At 55.8% G+C, this 13303-nt stretch overlaps 1 protein-coding gene across 1 annotated transcript in view; it reads right to left on the bottom strand.

The window, feature by feature from the left end:
* Positions 1-10737: 10737 nt before the first annotated feature.
* The window catches only part of SPECC1 (sperm antigen with calponin homology and coiled-coil domains 1), a 195401-nt gene continuing 192835 nt past the window's right edge, over positions 10738-13303 (bottom strand). Inside the window, 1 exon segment of the mRNA XM_028499976.2 lies at positions 10738-12812. Within this exon segment, the coding sequence (XP_028355777.1) occupies positions 12723-12812 (90 nt within the window). The 3' untranslated portion in view covers positions 10738-12722.

Raw genomic sequence — 13303 nt, 5'->3', positions numbered from 1 at the left:
GCTGCAATGAACATTTTGGTACATGACTCTTTTTGAATTATAGTTTTCTCAGGGTATATGCCCAGTAGTGGGATTGCCGGGTCGTATGGTAGTTCTATTTGTAGTTTTTTAAGGAACCTCCATACTGTTCTCCATAGTGGCCGTATCAATTTACATTCCCACCAACAGTGCAAGAGGGTTCCCTTTCCTCCACACCCTCTCCAGCATTTATTGTTTGTTTGATTTTTTGATGATGGCCATTCTGACTGGTGTGAGATGATATCTCATTGTAGTTTTGATTTGGAGTTCTCTAATGATTAATGATGTTGAGCATTCTTTCATGTGTTTGTTGGCAAGCTGTATATCTTCTTTGGAGAAATGTCTGTTTAGGTCTTCTGCCCATTTTTGGATTGGGTTGTTTTTCTGATATACATACATAGATTTAAAAAAAATAAAAGTAGACTTACCCCACCCACATGGTCAAGAAACCTGTTTTTAACAACTATCTCGTGGACATCTTTCTAACAACAATCCCAGTCTATCCTGAGGATGCCCGGTATCCCATACTATTGGACACACACAATTTAGTTTTCATCACTCTTCTGTTCATGGAAATTCCTACTTTATTCCCATTATTTTTGCTGTTACTCTTGTCCATAGCTCTTCCTGAATATCCATGAGTACTTCTCTGGGCCAAGTTTCCAGAAGTGGGCACACTGTATCAGAGGTTTATATATTGATATTTAACATTTAATGTTAAGATTTAACATACTAACATCTCCAAATCACTCTCCAGAGAGATCCTGTTTATTCGTCCTTCGCCAACAGTGTATGAAAGCATCCATTTCTGCATAATTGTGCCCGAACCGAACATCACCAACGTTTTTTGTTTCTTCCAATCGGATAAGTAAATATTGATGCCATCATTGCTTTATTTTACATGACTTTCTAGGGAAGTCAAGCTTCCCTTCATTCTTACTAATACTTTTCATGTTTTTCTAAGCGATGCCTGTGAATCCCTTCTTTGACTGGTTTGTCTTCTCTATTTTTTTGGAGCTCTTTGTATTATGGTTATTACATAGTGACTCTTGGGTATTGCCTGTGATGTATTGCAAATATTTTTCTCAGCCTGTTTCCCCCCCCAGTCTGTTTTTAATTTCTTAATTTTGTTTATGGTGTCTTGTTGAACAGAAGCTTTTCATTTTATGTGGTGAAGCGTGCCAGTCTCTCTTCTGGGTTTTGTGTCTCCCTCGGGGAGGATGGATCTAAGCTGCACCCAATCCCGACACAGCGGCCAGGTGCCCCCCCCCCCGCCCCCCGCGGGGATGTCACCTTCCCTCAGCTCAGGGCGCAGGTGCCCGTCCTGAGCCATAGCATCTCTGGACTCCGATCTGATGAAGGAATCTACTGCCCTCTCTTCCCAGCTGGTACCACACTTTTGGAAAGCACTGTCTTTACGGCGTCTTGGTACCTGTCTTCCTTTGTCGTCTTGTTCAGAATTTTCTCAGCCTCTTCTGCTCTGTGGGTCAGACTCGGGTTCCCAACAAGCGCTGTGGGGCCCCGGCCCAGCGGCACAAACACTCAGGTGAGCCTTAGGGAGCTCGGCAGACGCTATTTTCTCTAAAGGGAAGACTCGGGCTGTTTTAATGGTAGTTTTGAGGTCCAGCTCTTGAGGTCGGGGTCAGGGAGAGCCGCAGGGCCAGGCTTGCCGTCGTGAGCGTTCACGAGCTGAGCAGCTGCCCAGGTGCCCCCCCCGCCCCCCGTCCGCTGCATCTACCGCCCCGGGGACCCAGGTGTCTCCAGGGAGCACACGTCCCTCCTGAGGGACACCGGGTGGCCCTGGGCACCCAGCACCTGAGTCACCACCCACCCATCCCTCCTCCCGCGCTGGGGTCAGGAGCCAGGCTCTGGTCTGACGTGTGGCCCAGAGGCCACAGGGCAGCCTCAGTGTCCCCACATCGACTTTTCTTTTAAACCGTTTTAACCACATCTGAGCGTCCATAGCTCAGTGGCATTAGGTACATTCACATCGTTGTGCAGCCATCACCACCAGAGCTTCTTCGTCTTGCAAAAGTGAAACTCTGTCCCCGTTGAATAACCCCTCCTCCCCCTCCCCCAGCCCCTGGCACACACACCCCACCCCACCTTCTGTCTCTGCGGATTTGATGACTGCAGGGACGTCATACAAGTGGAGTCACACAGAGCTCGTCCTTCTGTGACTGGCTATTCACTCAGCACAGTGCCCTCCGCGTCCATCCACGTTGTACGCGTGTCAGGATTTCCTCCCTTTCAAAGGCTGGATGATACTCCACTGTGCAGACAGACCTTCCGGCTACGGCGAGTGGTGCTGCTGGACAGGCCTGGGCGCCACAGCGGCTGCTGAGACGGGATGGAAGGGGCTGAGCAAACCCTTCTCAGCCTCCTGCACGAAGAGAGGCCCCCCGATCAGGCCGGCCCCCAGGAGCCGGGCAGAGATCCGCGCGTCTGGTGCTCACCCTCCCTGCGAGGCAGGAGGCCCGGCTCCTCCTGGGGCCCGCGCGGGGCTCCTGGGCCCTCCTGGGGGATCCGCTGCGCCGGCTGCCGCAGGAGGGGCTCCGGGCTCCCCGGGTTTGGGCTGGAGTCCGCGCCCACTGCCGCGGTCCCCACTCGGCTCCAACACCCCCTCTTCTGGCCCAAACGCCCGCCTCCTCCGGGCCGCTGGGAGCTCGTGGTGTCACCAGAAGATGCCCCCAGCCCTCGGCCTCCCCTCGGAGCGTCCCGTCGCCCTCTTGCCCTCGGGGAGCGTGCCGCGCCCCTGCCCAGGGCTGCCTGCCCCGCGTCGCTCGGAAGGGGCGGACTGGGGCTCACGTCCACGGTACGGAGGCACAGCTGCCGGCGGCCACGTCCAGGAAGGCGGCTGGTCTGTGCCGCCCGCACCCGCGCCCCAGCCCTGCCCTTCTCTCCCCGCACGTCGCCACTCCGGCAGCTCCAGCAACGACCCTCCGTGAACCGTCCGCCTCTGTGTCCCTCTCTCCGACCCGCATGAGCCACCTGTGCCCTCGTCATCCTGCTTCAGAGTCACTGCTGGTACCCGCATCACCTCCGGAATGTCTGCTTCAGCCGTCCCCCCTGCCCGCAGCCCATCTCCCGGGCCTCGTCCAGCTGCACCAGCCGTGAAAATGAAGGCACGTGTCCACCCAGCTTGGCAAACAGCCTCTGCCTGGGCCTCCGCACATCGGCCTCCGGAGCCCGCGTGGGCTCTCTCAGCCGCTCCCCACGGGCGGCCTCGCCCAACGCCCGGCCTCGCCGCGCAAGAGCCCGGCTCCGGACGGTCCCCCACGAGCAGGCAAATGGGCTGCATCCTTCCATCCTTTAGGGGAAAAAAAAGAACATGACCACGACATCCCTCGCTAACCTCACATCCCTTCCCGCCACCTGCCCTCTACACCAACCTCCTCCCAAGTGAGGGCTCGGGCCTCCACTTCCTCCTCTGTGTCCTCTCTCCCACCTCTGAGGCCATGGGTGCGCCCGTTCCCGAAACCATCTGGTAAAGTCACCAGCTGCGCACATCTTGCCCCATCCAATGGTCTACTCTCAGTGCCCGTCTTACGCAACCTCTCGCAGCGCTGGTCCACCACTTCCCCTTTCTCCAGTCGCTGGCTTCCAAGACGCCCCTCGGCCTCCCCAGAGGCTACGCGTTGGAGGACCAGGAACCGTCCTCCTGCGGGTTTCTTCTTTTCTCCTGGGCTCCAGGGGCCTGTAGTTTCCTGTCTACTCAACGTCTCTACTTGGCTGTCGAAAAGGTGTCTCGAGCCCGACGTCCATTCCCCCCCCACTCCCCCCGCCGCCTTCTCCAGCTCACATTCAGCAGATGCCTGGCTCACACGCCCACCTCGTAGATTCCTCTCCCCACGCTGCCTCTGCTGGAAACCTGATCCGAACCCGCCCGCTCCTCCCCATTTTCCCTGCTGTCATCCTGTCTGAGCTCCCACAACGCTCAGCTCACCTGACCTCCTTGCCAGGCTTTGTTATTTTTGCTTTATTTTATTTTTACACTCTTGTCCCACCACAATCACTTCTCTGCTTGACTTCCAAAGAGAATGTTTAAGAATGTAAGTTAGACCACGTTCAGAACGCTCCAATTACTTCTGACAAGCCTGGGAGGTTCTTACCCCTTCCCGCTTCTAGACAGTCACCTCCACAGTCTGCCGCCCACACTGGCCACCCCCTGCTACACCCCCAACACACACACACACGCACGCACGCCCCCCTCCACACACAAGTGGCAGGCTCCTGCCGCAGGGCCTTTGCACACGCTGTTCCCAGTCTATCAAGCTCCACCCCCCCCCCCATTTTCATAAGACTCTCTCTCATATCTTTCAGGTATCTGTTCAAACTTTGTCACCTACTCAAAGAGGCTTTCTCTGTCCATCCTTCCTAGAACAGCACCTGCCCTCACCGGTCACCCAATTTTCTCCCCCTGCTCTGCTTTTCTCCCTAGTGCTTATCTACACGGTCATCTTGTATATTCCTCTGCTTCTCGCTTGCCTCCCTCATCAGAATGTGGCCCTCCAAAAGGGCCTGGGCCGAGTCTGTCTCATTCAGAATTGTAGCCACAGCACCTGGCACAGAAGAACCACGTGGAATATTTGCAGAGGACTCTTAGGGTTGCTCAGCTGCAACAGTGAAAGCATTCAAGTCAAGAACACCAGGTTACCACTTATTCACAGACAAATGCAACCAGCTATTTCAAACGATAAGATTGTGCGAGTAGTTAGAAAAAAAATAAATGCCTTGCAGAAAAAAATAAGGAGTTCCTCCCCCCCGCCACGCTTTAACCCCAAATCTGTCTGGTTTTTGTACTTTTGAAAAGGGGGTCACAGTGACTAAATCAGATCACTTATTGAAAAAGGAAAAGTTAATTCATTTTCACAAGGAGAGAAATAGAACATGGTTCCCAGTACCCAGTACCCGCTACCCCGTGGACAGATCTGACGGGCATTTGTGTACAAAGGATGTGGGGGTGGAGGTGCAGGACTTAAAATTCTCACGCGACATAAAAAAGCACATTTAAAATCGATAAAGTGAATACAGGGCAGTGTAAGTTACTATTTATAAATATGGCGGTAACTAAACCATGAACTTGTATTATTACGGAAAAAAAGTAAATGTACTTTTCAAAAGCATATGCATCCATACCCCACGTGAACACCCCAATAAATCCCAAATGAACCAAGGATTTAAAACAGAAGAAAGTTCTGGAAGAAAACTTTGGAGCACTCCTTCATAACAGGGCTCCTTTATAACCTTGGAACAGGGAAGGGCTTTGACTTATAATCCAAGGGCACAAAAGAAAAGATAAAAATCAAAAACGCCTGCGTGGCAAAAACCAACACACCATCATAAGCAAAGACAAACAACCAGCCGGGGAAACTATCTGCATCTCAATTCACCAGCATCATCTCTCTAATGCACCAAAAGCTCCAAGATGAGATTTCTAAACACTCAGTAAGAAAAAAATGGGCAAAGGAGTCGAAAAGGCAAGTCACAGGAAAAGGAACACAAATAGGATTTTAAAGCATACTCAGCCTCATTCACAACAAAATGCACATTGAAACTAAATTCAGGGACTTCCCTGGTGGTCCACTGGTTAAGACTCCACGCTTCCAATGCAGGGGGTACGGGTTACATCCCTGGTGGGGGAACTAAGATCCCACATGCCGCGCAGCGCGGCCAAAACAATTTTAAAAGACAACTAAATTCGGATGCCGCTTTTTACCTGTTAGGATCGGCAAAAGATCCAACGGTCTGACGTCATGCTCTGTGGGCCAAGCTGTAATGATGAGAGAAGCCAGTCCAGCTCCCACGGAGGCAAAGTGGCAGTTTCTACCCAAAGCACAAAGGCAGGCACCCTCTGACCCACTGATCATACGTGAGACTTATTCAGATGAAGCCATCTGTGCGCGTGCACGTTAAAATGTACAGCAGCGTTGTAACTGCAAAGCACTGCGACTGACACCCCCGTGTTCATCCTTGTGGGGTGACTTCGTGCCCCAGTTTGCCTGGGACAGTTTACACCTCTGCTCCAGTGTAATTAGTAACAGACACCCCCACGTGCATTCTGGGAAGGGTCCTGGTTTGTACAACACATCATCCAGCCACCCCACCCCTCCCCAGGGGAGCAGATACATAATTTATGCTACCCTCACGCAGTGGAACACCAGACAGCAGAAACAAAAAGTGAGAATGCTCTCTTTGTATTGACGGGAAAATGTCTCCATGATACATCATTAAGGGAAAACAAAACAAAACAAAACAAAAGGCAAAATGCAGAAGATGTGCCTAGCCTGACACCTTTCAGGTTAAAAAGATGGAGAGCATATGATATTCACACCTGCTTGTATATGTATAAGACACTCAGGAAGGTTACACAAAATAACTGATAACACGGTTACCAGTGAGATCGTGTATGGGGAGAGGAAGGGAGGGGAGGGGAGGGGAGGGAGGGGAGGGGTGACTAAGTAGACAGGGGACTTTTCACTGTATATCTTTTCATAATTTTTACATTTTTGAGCCAAATAAAAACAAGTTTTTGAACCTATTCAAAGACTTAAACTTTAAGATGAAAAAGTATATACATTGTCACAGAAGCTTCTAGGTGCCTACACAATGCTGATTCTTCCCCTCCCTAACTTTTAGCCAGCTTCACTGCTATTCACCTAAAAGACTACATTTCCTGGCCTCCTGTGAAGCTAGGGGTGGCCAGGAGACTAAATTCTGCCCTATGAAATATAAGTGAAAGTGTTAAATGGGTCTTCTAGGAAGACTTAAAAGGGACAGGGCACTCTTCCTCTATCCTGCCACCTGGAATACAGTTGTGATGACTGGAACTCTGGCAGCCATATTAGCTCATGAGGACAAACGCCACTTCCTTGGGGATGTCAGAGTGGAAAGGGGTCTGGGTCCCTGAGGATTTGATGACTCTAACATACCAGCCTTGGACTTTCCATCTCTGGACTTCTTCTCTTTTTGGTGAGAAATAAGTAGTTTCTTACCTAAGATAGTATTGCTCAGGTCTCTCTATTCCTTACAGGTTAACCCAATCCTAAATGATCCATAAGTGTACCAATAAAATACCAAAAGGAGGTTAATTCTGGTAACCCATTTTTTGAGGTGATGCCCAGAGCTTTGTATTGTCTTTGTACTTTCTGGTATTTTCTGTACTGAACATGTATTTTAATAACAACTGTCTCTTTAAAACAACGACGCTGGGGCTTCCCTGGTGGCGCAGTGGTTGAGAGTTCGCCTGCCGATGCAGGGGACGCGGGTTCGCGCCCCGGTCCGGGAAGATCCCACGTGCCGCGGAGCGGCTGGGCCCGTGAGCCACGGCCGCCGCGCCTGCGCGTCCGGAGCCTGTGCTCCGCAACGGGAGAGGCCACGACGGTGAGAGGCCCGCGTACCGCAAACAAAACAAAAACAACAACGACATTTACACTACTGCAGGAAACGCATCTTCCGGCTTCTGGTTTCATGGTCAGAGACTTTCGCTTTCAAAGGCGCCAAGGCCGCTGCTGCTGAGGGTACCATCTCCCACGGCCACTCACAGCAGCAGAGACCTCACCACATCTCTGCTCCCGTGCGGCAAGCTTGGAGCCGCAAGTTAAGGAAGAGCGCCTGCTGCTTTAAACTGTGAACAGGCCGGAGCAGATGCCTGGGTCCAGGTCCGATCCAGATCTGCCAAATCCCCAGGCTCCACGAGTCTGCTCTCTGCTGGGAGACAGGTTTCCATCGTCTGAAGTAGGGGAGGAATCCTCCATGGCCGGGGGACACAGACAATGAAACGGAGCTGGGTTCCAGCTGACTCAACCCGGCGGGGTGGGAAGGCCGCCACACGTTCTTGGAATCCAGCCTATTGCCTCACACCGCCATGTGCAAACAGCTCCAGAGGAGAACTTTCCAGAAACGTGTAGAAAGCGGCTCCAAGGAGGCTGGTGACCACCGCGCTCCCTGGTTTTCTGTTCCCAGATGCCTGCAGTTACACAATTTGTGACTCACCTTTCCAGCCAGTTTTGCGCTTCTCCAGCCGGACTCGCGCCCCGAAGCCGGACTCACGCCCCGGACTCGCAGGCAGGCCTGTGGGCTCTCGACACCACGGGACATGGCTTCAGGATGAGGTGATGAACCTTGCCGGCGCGTCGATGTTACTCGAAGATTTTTTTAGGGGAAAAGTCACCATCTTTATATGAAACTCACTGATATGCTGTGAAGGGGATGTAGAATTCTCAACATTTTTAAGATTTCAAATTAAAAATTTAGGCCCTCAGGGGACTTCCCTGGTGGCTCAGTGGTTAAGACTCCACGCTCCCAATGCAGGGGACCTGGGTTCAATCCCTGGTCGGGGAGCTAGATCCCACGTGCATGCCACAACTAAGGCGCCCGTCTGCCGCAACTGACAGGGCACCACCAAATAAATCAATAAAATATTTTAAAAACAAATTTAGGCCCTCCAAATAAATAAAAGATCCCTAACAAGGTCACGTGCACAGCTTCAAACTCGTCTTGAGACCCTGAGGGGCAGGAGCTGGTCTAGGAGATAAGGTCTAAAACCCTGGCTTACAGGACTGCGAGCTCAGACTGGTTGAAAATACCCCTGGCCCTGTGATACCGCCGATCTCGTCGTCTGAACCAGTGAAGACGCGGCTCTGCCCTGGGGAGCCGAGCGCCCTGCGGCAGGAACAGCAGAAGCATCACGGAGGGTGCCCGGGCCGAGACCCCTCGGGCAGCTCAGAGCCCCTCAGGCTGAGCCGCGAGACGACGCCACCAGGAGCAGGGGCCGTGGGTCCGCCTCACCGGGAGCAGACTCAGTACCCGCGGGCTGTGCTTCGTCCAGAGAGGGGCCCAGGCCCACAGACCGGCGACCTCCCCGCTGGACCCCAAACCACGGAGGGACGGCGGCCAACGGCCGAGGCGCCGGCCGCCCACCAAGCGTCCGCGGGCTGCGCCGCCGACACGGCTTTGGGTCATCACGTGGGGAGCCTGGTGTCTTCTGCGGGCAGCATCGCGCGGCGCCTGACGGCCCAGAGGAAGCGGCTGGAGGCCACCGTCCTGGCCCCGGGCCTGTCACGGCCTCATCCCAGGCTGTGCTGTCCTGGGAGGACGGAGTCCGCCAGGAGGGAAAGGCCAGCGCGTGGGGCCTCCCTGGGAGGCGTGGGGCCTCCCTGGGAGCAGGAGGAGGTGCGGAGGCTTCCCCTCTCTCCTCTCCTGTGGGCCGGGCTGGTCCCCAAAGGCACCGTGAAGGACGGCCTCCGGGCGCGTCCGCCGACGCACCGCGCGCCAGCGCCCCGGCCCGCGGAAGTCCCTGTTCACCCCGCCTCCGCGATCCCGGTAGCGGCCCTCCTGCGCCCCCCCCGCAGCGGGCACGTCCACGCGGCTCCGCAGCGCCCCGCGCGGCCCCGGAGGGCGGGGTCCCCCGGGCACCGCGGTCCCAGCAAGGGGCCGTGCGGGGGAGCGGCCGGGGGGCGTCAGGACCCAGTCCTTTCTGGTGACGCCCGGCGGCTGCCGTGGGGACCGCGGCCCAGTGAGGAACGGGACGTGAGGATGCGGGTTTGGAAACAGACTGAATGGAAGCCTGGCATTTTGAGAAAATAGTACCGATAAACGTCGCTGGGACACATTCACAGTCAGACAGAAACAAAATATATTTATTAGAAACATTACAGGGCCGTGCATCGCACGCGTCCACGTTCACGGTTCCACGCGCCTCTGCCGCGCCCTGGCAGCGCTGGGCGCGCGCTGTGCTCTCGGCGGACACGAGGCCCCAAACGCACTGCTGCATTCCGCTCATGCAGTCCGAGCTACTGAGCTACTCGCGACAGCACAGGTTTAGCCCAACTCTAACGAGGCTCGGAGAAGTGAAGCCCGCGGTGACGCCAGGCCCACGCCATGTTAAAAATCCTTTATGAAAAGGTTGCTGGGTCCTGTCCTTTGCCGCACGCCGCCGGTCAGCTGCTCTCAAATGGCCCTCGAGCTCTGGGCTGGCAAGAGCTAGGGCTGGATTTGGCAAAGGGGCTTGAACCTGACGGCCGAGACCTCTGTCCCCAGGCCGCGCGGTGCCCGTCCCCTCGGCGGGGACGTGGAGGGGGACTGGGAAAGCAGCCCACGGGTCTGGGGGCCGTGACGCCAGGTGTGAGCCACTCAGGACCCTCTGGGTGGAATCAACAAAAGCTGTAAAACAACAGCTGGGTGAAGAACGAAAGCCAAAGACCATGGTAGTTTCTGAAATGGGGAGGGACAGGATGGGAGGTGGGTGAATTTGCCTGGCTCCCCCGACACCGAGCCCCGTGGGGCGGGGCCGTGGAGCCACCATCAGCCGTGAAACAACTCGCCACGCCAAGAACCATGGGCTTCTCTTCATGTCTTTCAAAACACAAAACAAAACGAAACGAAACTCCTCCACTCTTGGGGGGGGCCTTGCATTCTGCATCTATCTTGTGTATAAAAAGAATACATTTTTTGGGAAAAGGATCTGTAGAACCACCAAATAATTTTAAGTGACGAAGTACGAGCTGAAGGAAGATGGGAAGTACCACGGGTGGACACTGTGGCCTCCGAAGACCTCAGGACAGAAGCCTGGGGAGGGCGCGGCTTGCTGGCAGCAACCACCGCGTGTTCTCAAGTTTTCCACACTCACCTTGTGCTCCGAGCTCCCCAGTTAAAACCTGACCTACGCGGCCGCCCCCCAAGCCCCCTCCCCCCCGGCCCCGGCCCCGCAGCGCTGGAAGGCCTGAGCCGGCACCCCCGGGCCCCGCAGGGCCAGACCTGCCCCAACGCCACCCTTGTCCCTGCGGGCAGCACACAGGTGCCCTGTGCCCTAAGGGTGCTCTGGCTGCAAAGCAGTCAGGCAGCCTCTTTGTGTTATAAAAACAAATTGCACACGGCCTTCCCTCCTCTTTTTAGCCTAAAGGCAGCAGCTCCAGCACGGGGGGAGGGGAAACAGCAACGCCTCCCCCGCAGAGGCTCCGCGCCCATCACCGAAGACAGGGCAGGGCAGCGCCCCGGCCCCTCCGGGCGCCCTGCGGCATCAGCGGCCCCTCCCACACGGAGCCCCACGGCGACCCCAGGCTGCACACAACCGGCAACGGCCCGACCGCACTCCTGGGGGACGGCGCGCCCGCCCGTCGAGCAAGCCAGGCGGGGCCGGGGACCAGGAGACGCGGCAGTATCTTCAGCGGACCGCCCCTCGGGAAGGCGTGAGCCACCCCTGACAGGGCGGAGCCTCCAGCTTCCACGTGAAGACAAAGCATCACGGCCACCGGCACCGGACTCCCTCCTTCAGTGCTCCTCGGGGACTTTGAAAGTACCCGGGACACAACCCTGGCCCCCTTCCCAGTGCTCTGAGCCCACGCCGGGGCAGGGGAGGAGTCTATGTTTTCAACGAGCCCCCTGCAGAAGAACCCCAGGCAGCGGCCTCGCAGCTGGAGGCGGAGGCATGGGCGCCGTGTGGGACCCGGGTGCCTCTTCCGAGGCGGCCGGGAGGCAGGGCCGAGCTCAGCCATGCCCAGGACAGGGACCGATGGGGCCCCGGCTAGGAACAAGGGCTCCCACCAGCCTGCAGGGAGTACTGCGCAGGGCCGGTCGCCCTGGGCTGCGGGGCCCTGGGAAGGACCCTGGTCGACGGGCGCTGATGTAAGCGGCTGCGGGACCCCCCTGGGCCGGGGTGCACCTCATTTGCCACGTAACGTACGCTTATTTGCCCAGGCGATTACCGGCACCTGCACGTCCCAGGCGGAGGGCGGCTCCGGAGAGGGCTCTGCTGCCGCTTAGGGTGACGGCAGGCTCTAGGGAAACTGAGCCGCCTCCTTCAGTTGTACCCCAGCCGGCTCTGCCTGCCCCCAGGGCCTCTCCTCTGCCGTGCAAGTGTAGGCGGCCTGGGGAAGGGCTAAAACCACAGCCAGAGTTGAAATACTGTTTACATCGCCGTCCGCCCAGCATCCCAAGAAATACACGTCCTCCAACTGTTTGTGCAAAAGCACGAGGACCCCGGCCGGCACAGGCCAGTCCCTTCTGTCTGAGCGACTTTGTCAGGTTCCGTGCGGGGCAAACGTGTGGGTGTGGACGGGGCGTGAATACGTGCAGGACGCTCGGAGCAGGTGACGGTCCCGGAGGCTTGCCGTCCGCCGCCGCTGAGCACGGGGTCCTGGTGTGACTGCGTCCCAGACACACATCCTCCTGTCCCTCCCAGGGACACCCAGCAAACTACCCAGGGGCTCCTTTGCATCTCAAGTCTGATCTTCCACCCAGAGCATCAAATAAGGGACAGGAGATCTAAAGGTGGTGAAGTCCTTACTGAGGACGCGAGTCTTTTCCCCAGAACGCAGGGCGCTCGTGTTTCAGGGCTGCTTGAGAGCAAACTTTGTCTTTTTGTGTTTTGTTGGGCGTTTTTTTTTTTTTTTTGGAGGGGGCTAGGAGGTGTCAAGTGCAGAGTTTTTATAGAGGCAGAGGCCAGCATTTGTAGTAGAGACGGTGGGGTTTGGAAGCGCTCTTTGTCGTGAGACTCAGGGCAGCTCCAGTGAACACACCGCCGGGCTCCCGCGGAGAAGGGGGGCCCAAGAGAGCGTGGCTCCCCCCACTTACGGGCCACGTGCATCGGGGTTCAAGGTGGGCGCGGTGGACCTGGCTGTTTCTTGTGTGTGTGCTGGCCCTGGGCAAGCTGGGCGGTGGACGGTGGACGGAGCACGGACAAGCTGCAGGTGCTGCCTCCGGACTCACGTCTCGAAGTACTTGTAGATCTGGGCCACGTATTGCATCACGCTCTGCCAGTCGGGCCGGTCTGTGTGCAGCATCTCACTGAGCTCCTGCGGGAGAGGGCAGAGGTCACAGGGCGCCACGAAGCCTTCCCGTGCAGCCGGCAGGTGCAGGCAACACCCAGCCGGTGCTAAAGGTGCTTAGTGAAAAGAAAAGCTTTTCCTTCCCGTTTGTTCAAGAGATGCTGTCCCTTTTAGGCAACATCAGACTTGACCTCCCGCCTCTCCCATCTTTTAACAACATGACAATGAACATTAAAAGAAGTTTTGAACTAAAAATAGGAACTGCCCTATGATCCAGCAATCCCACTCCTGGGCATATGTGTGGACAAAACCATAATTCGGAAAGATCCATGCACCCCAATGTTCACTGCAGCACTATTCACAACAGCCAAGACACGGACACAACCTAAATGTCCATCAACGGAGGAATGGACAAAGAAGATGTGGTACATATATACGATGGAACACTACTCAGCCATAAAAAAGAATGAAATAATGCCACTGGCAGCAACATGGATGCAGCCAGAGATTACCATACT

The sequence above is a fragment of the Physeter macrocephalus genome, chromosome 14 (genome assembly GCF_002837175.3).
Source record: "Physeter macrocephalus isolate SW-GA chromosome 14, ASM283717v5, whole genome shotgun sequence".
Taxonomy (NCBI): Eukaryota; Metazoa; Chordata; class Mammalia; order Artiodactyla; family Physeteridae; genus Physeter; species Physeter macrocephalus.
The sequence above is the reverse complement of the archived record's forward strand: the minus strand, read 5'-3'. Positions and strand labels throughout refer to the sequence as shown.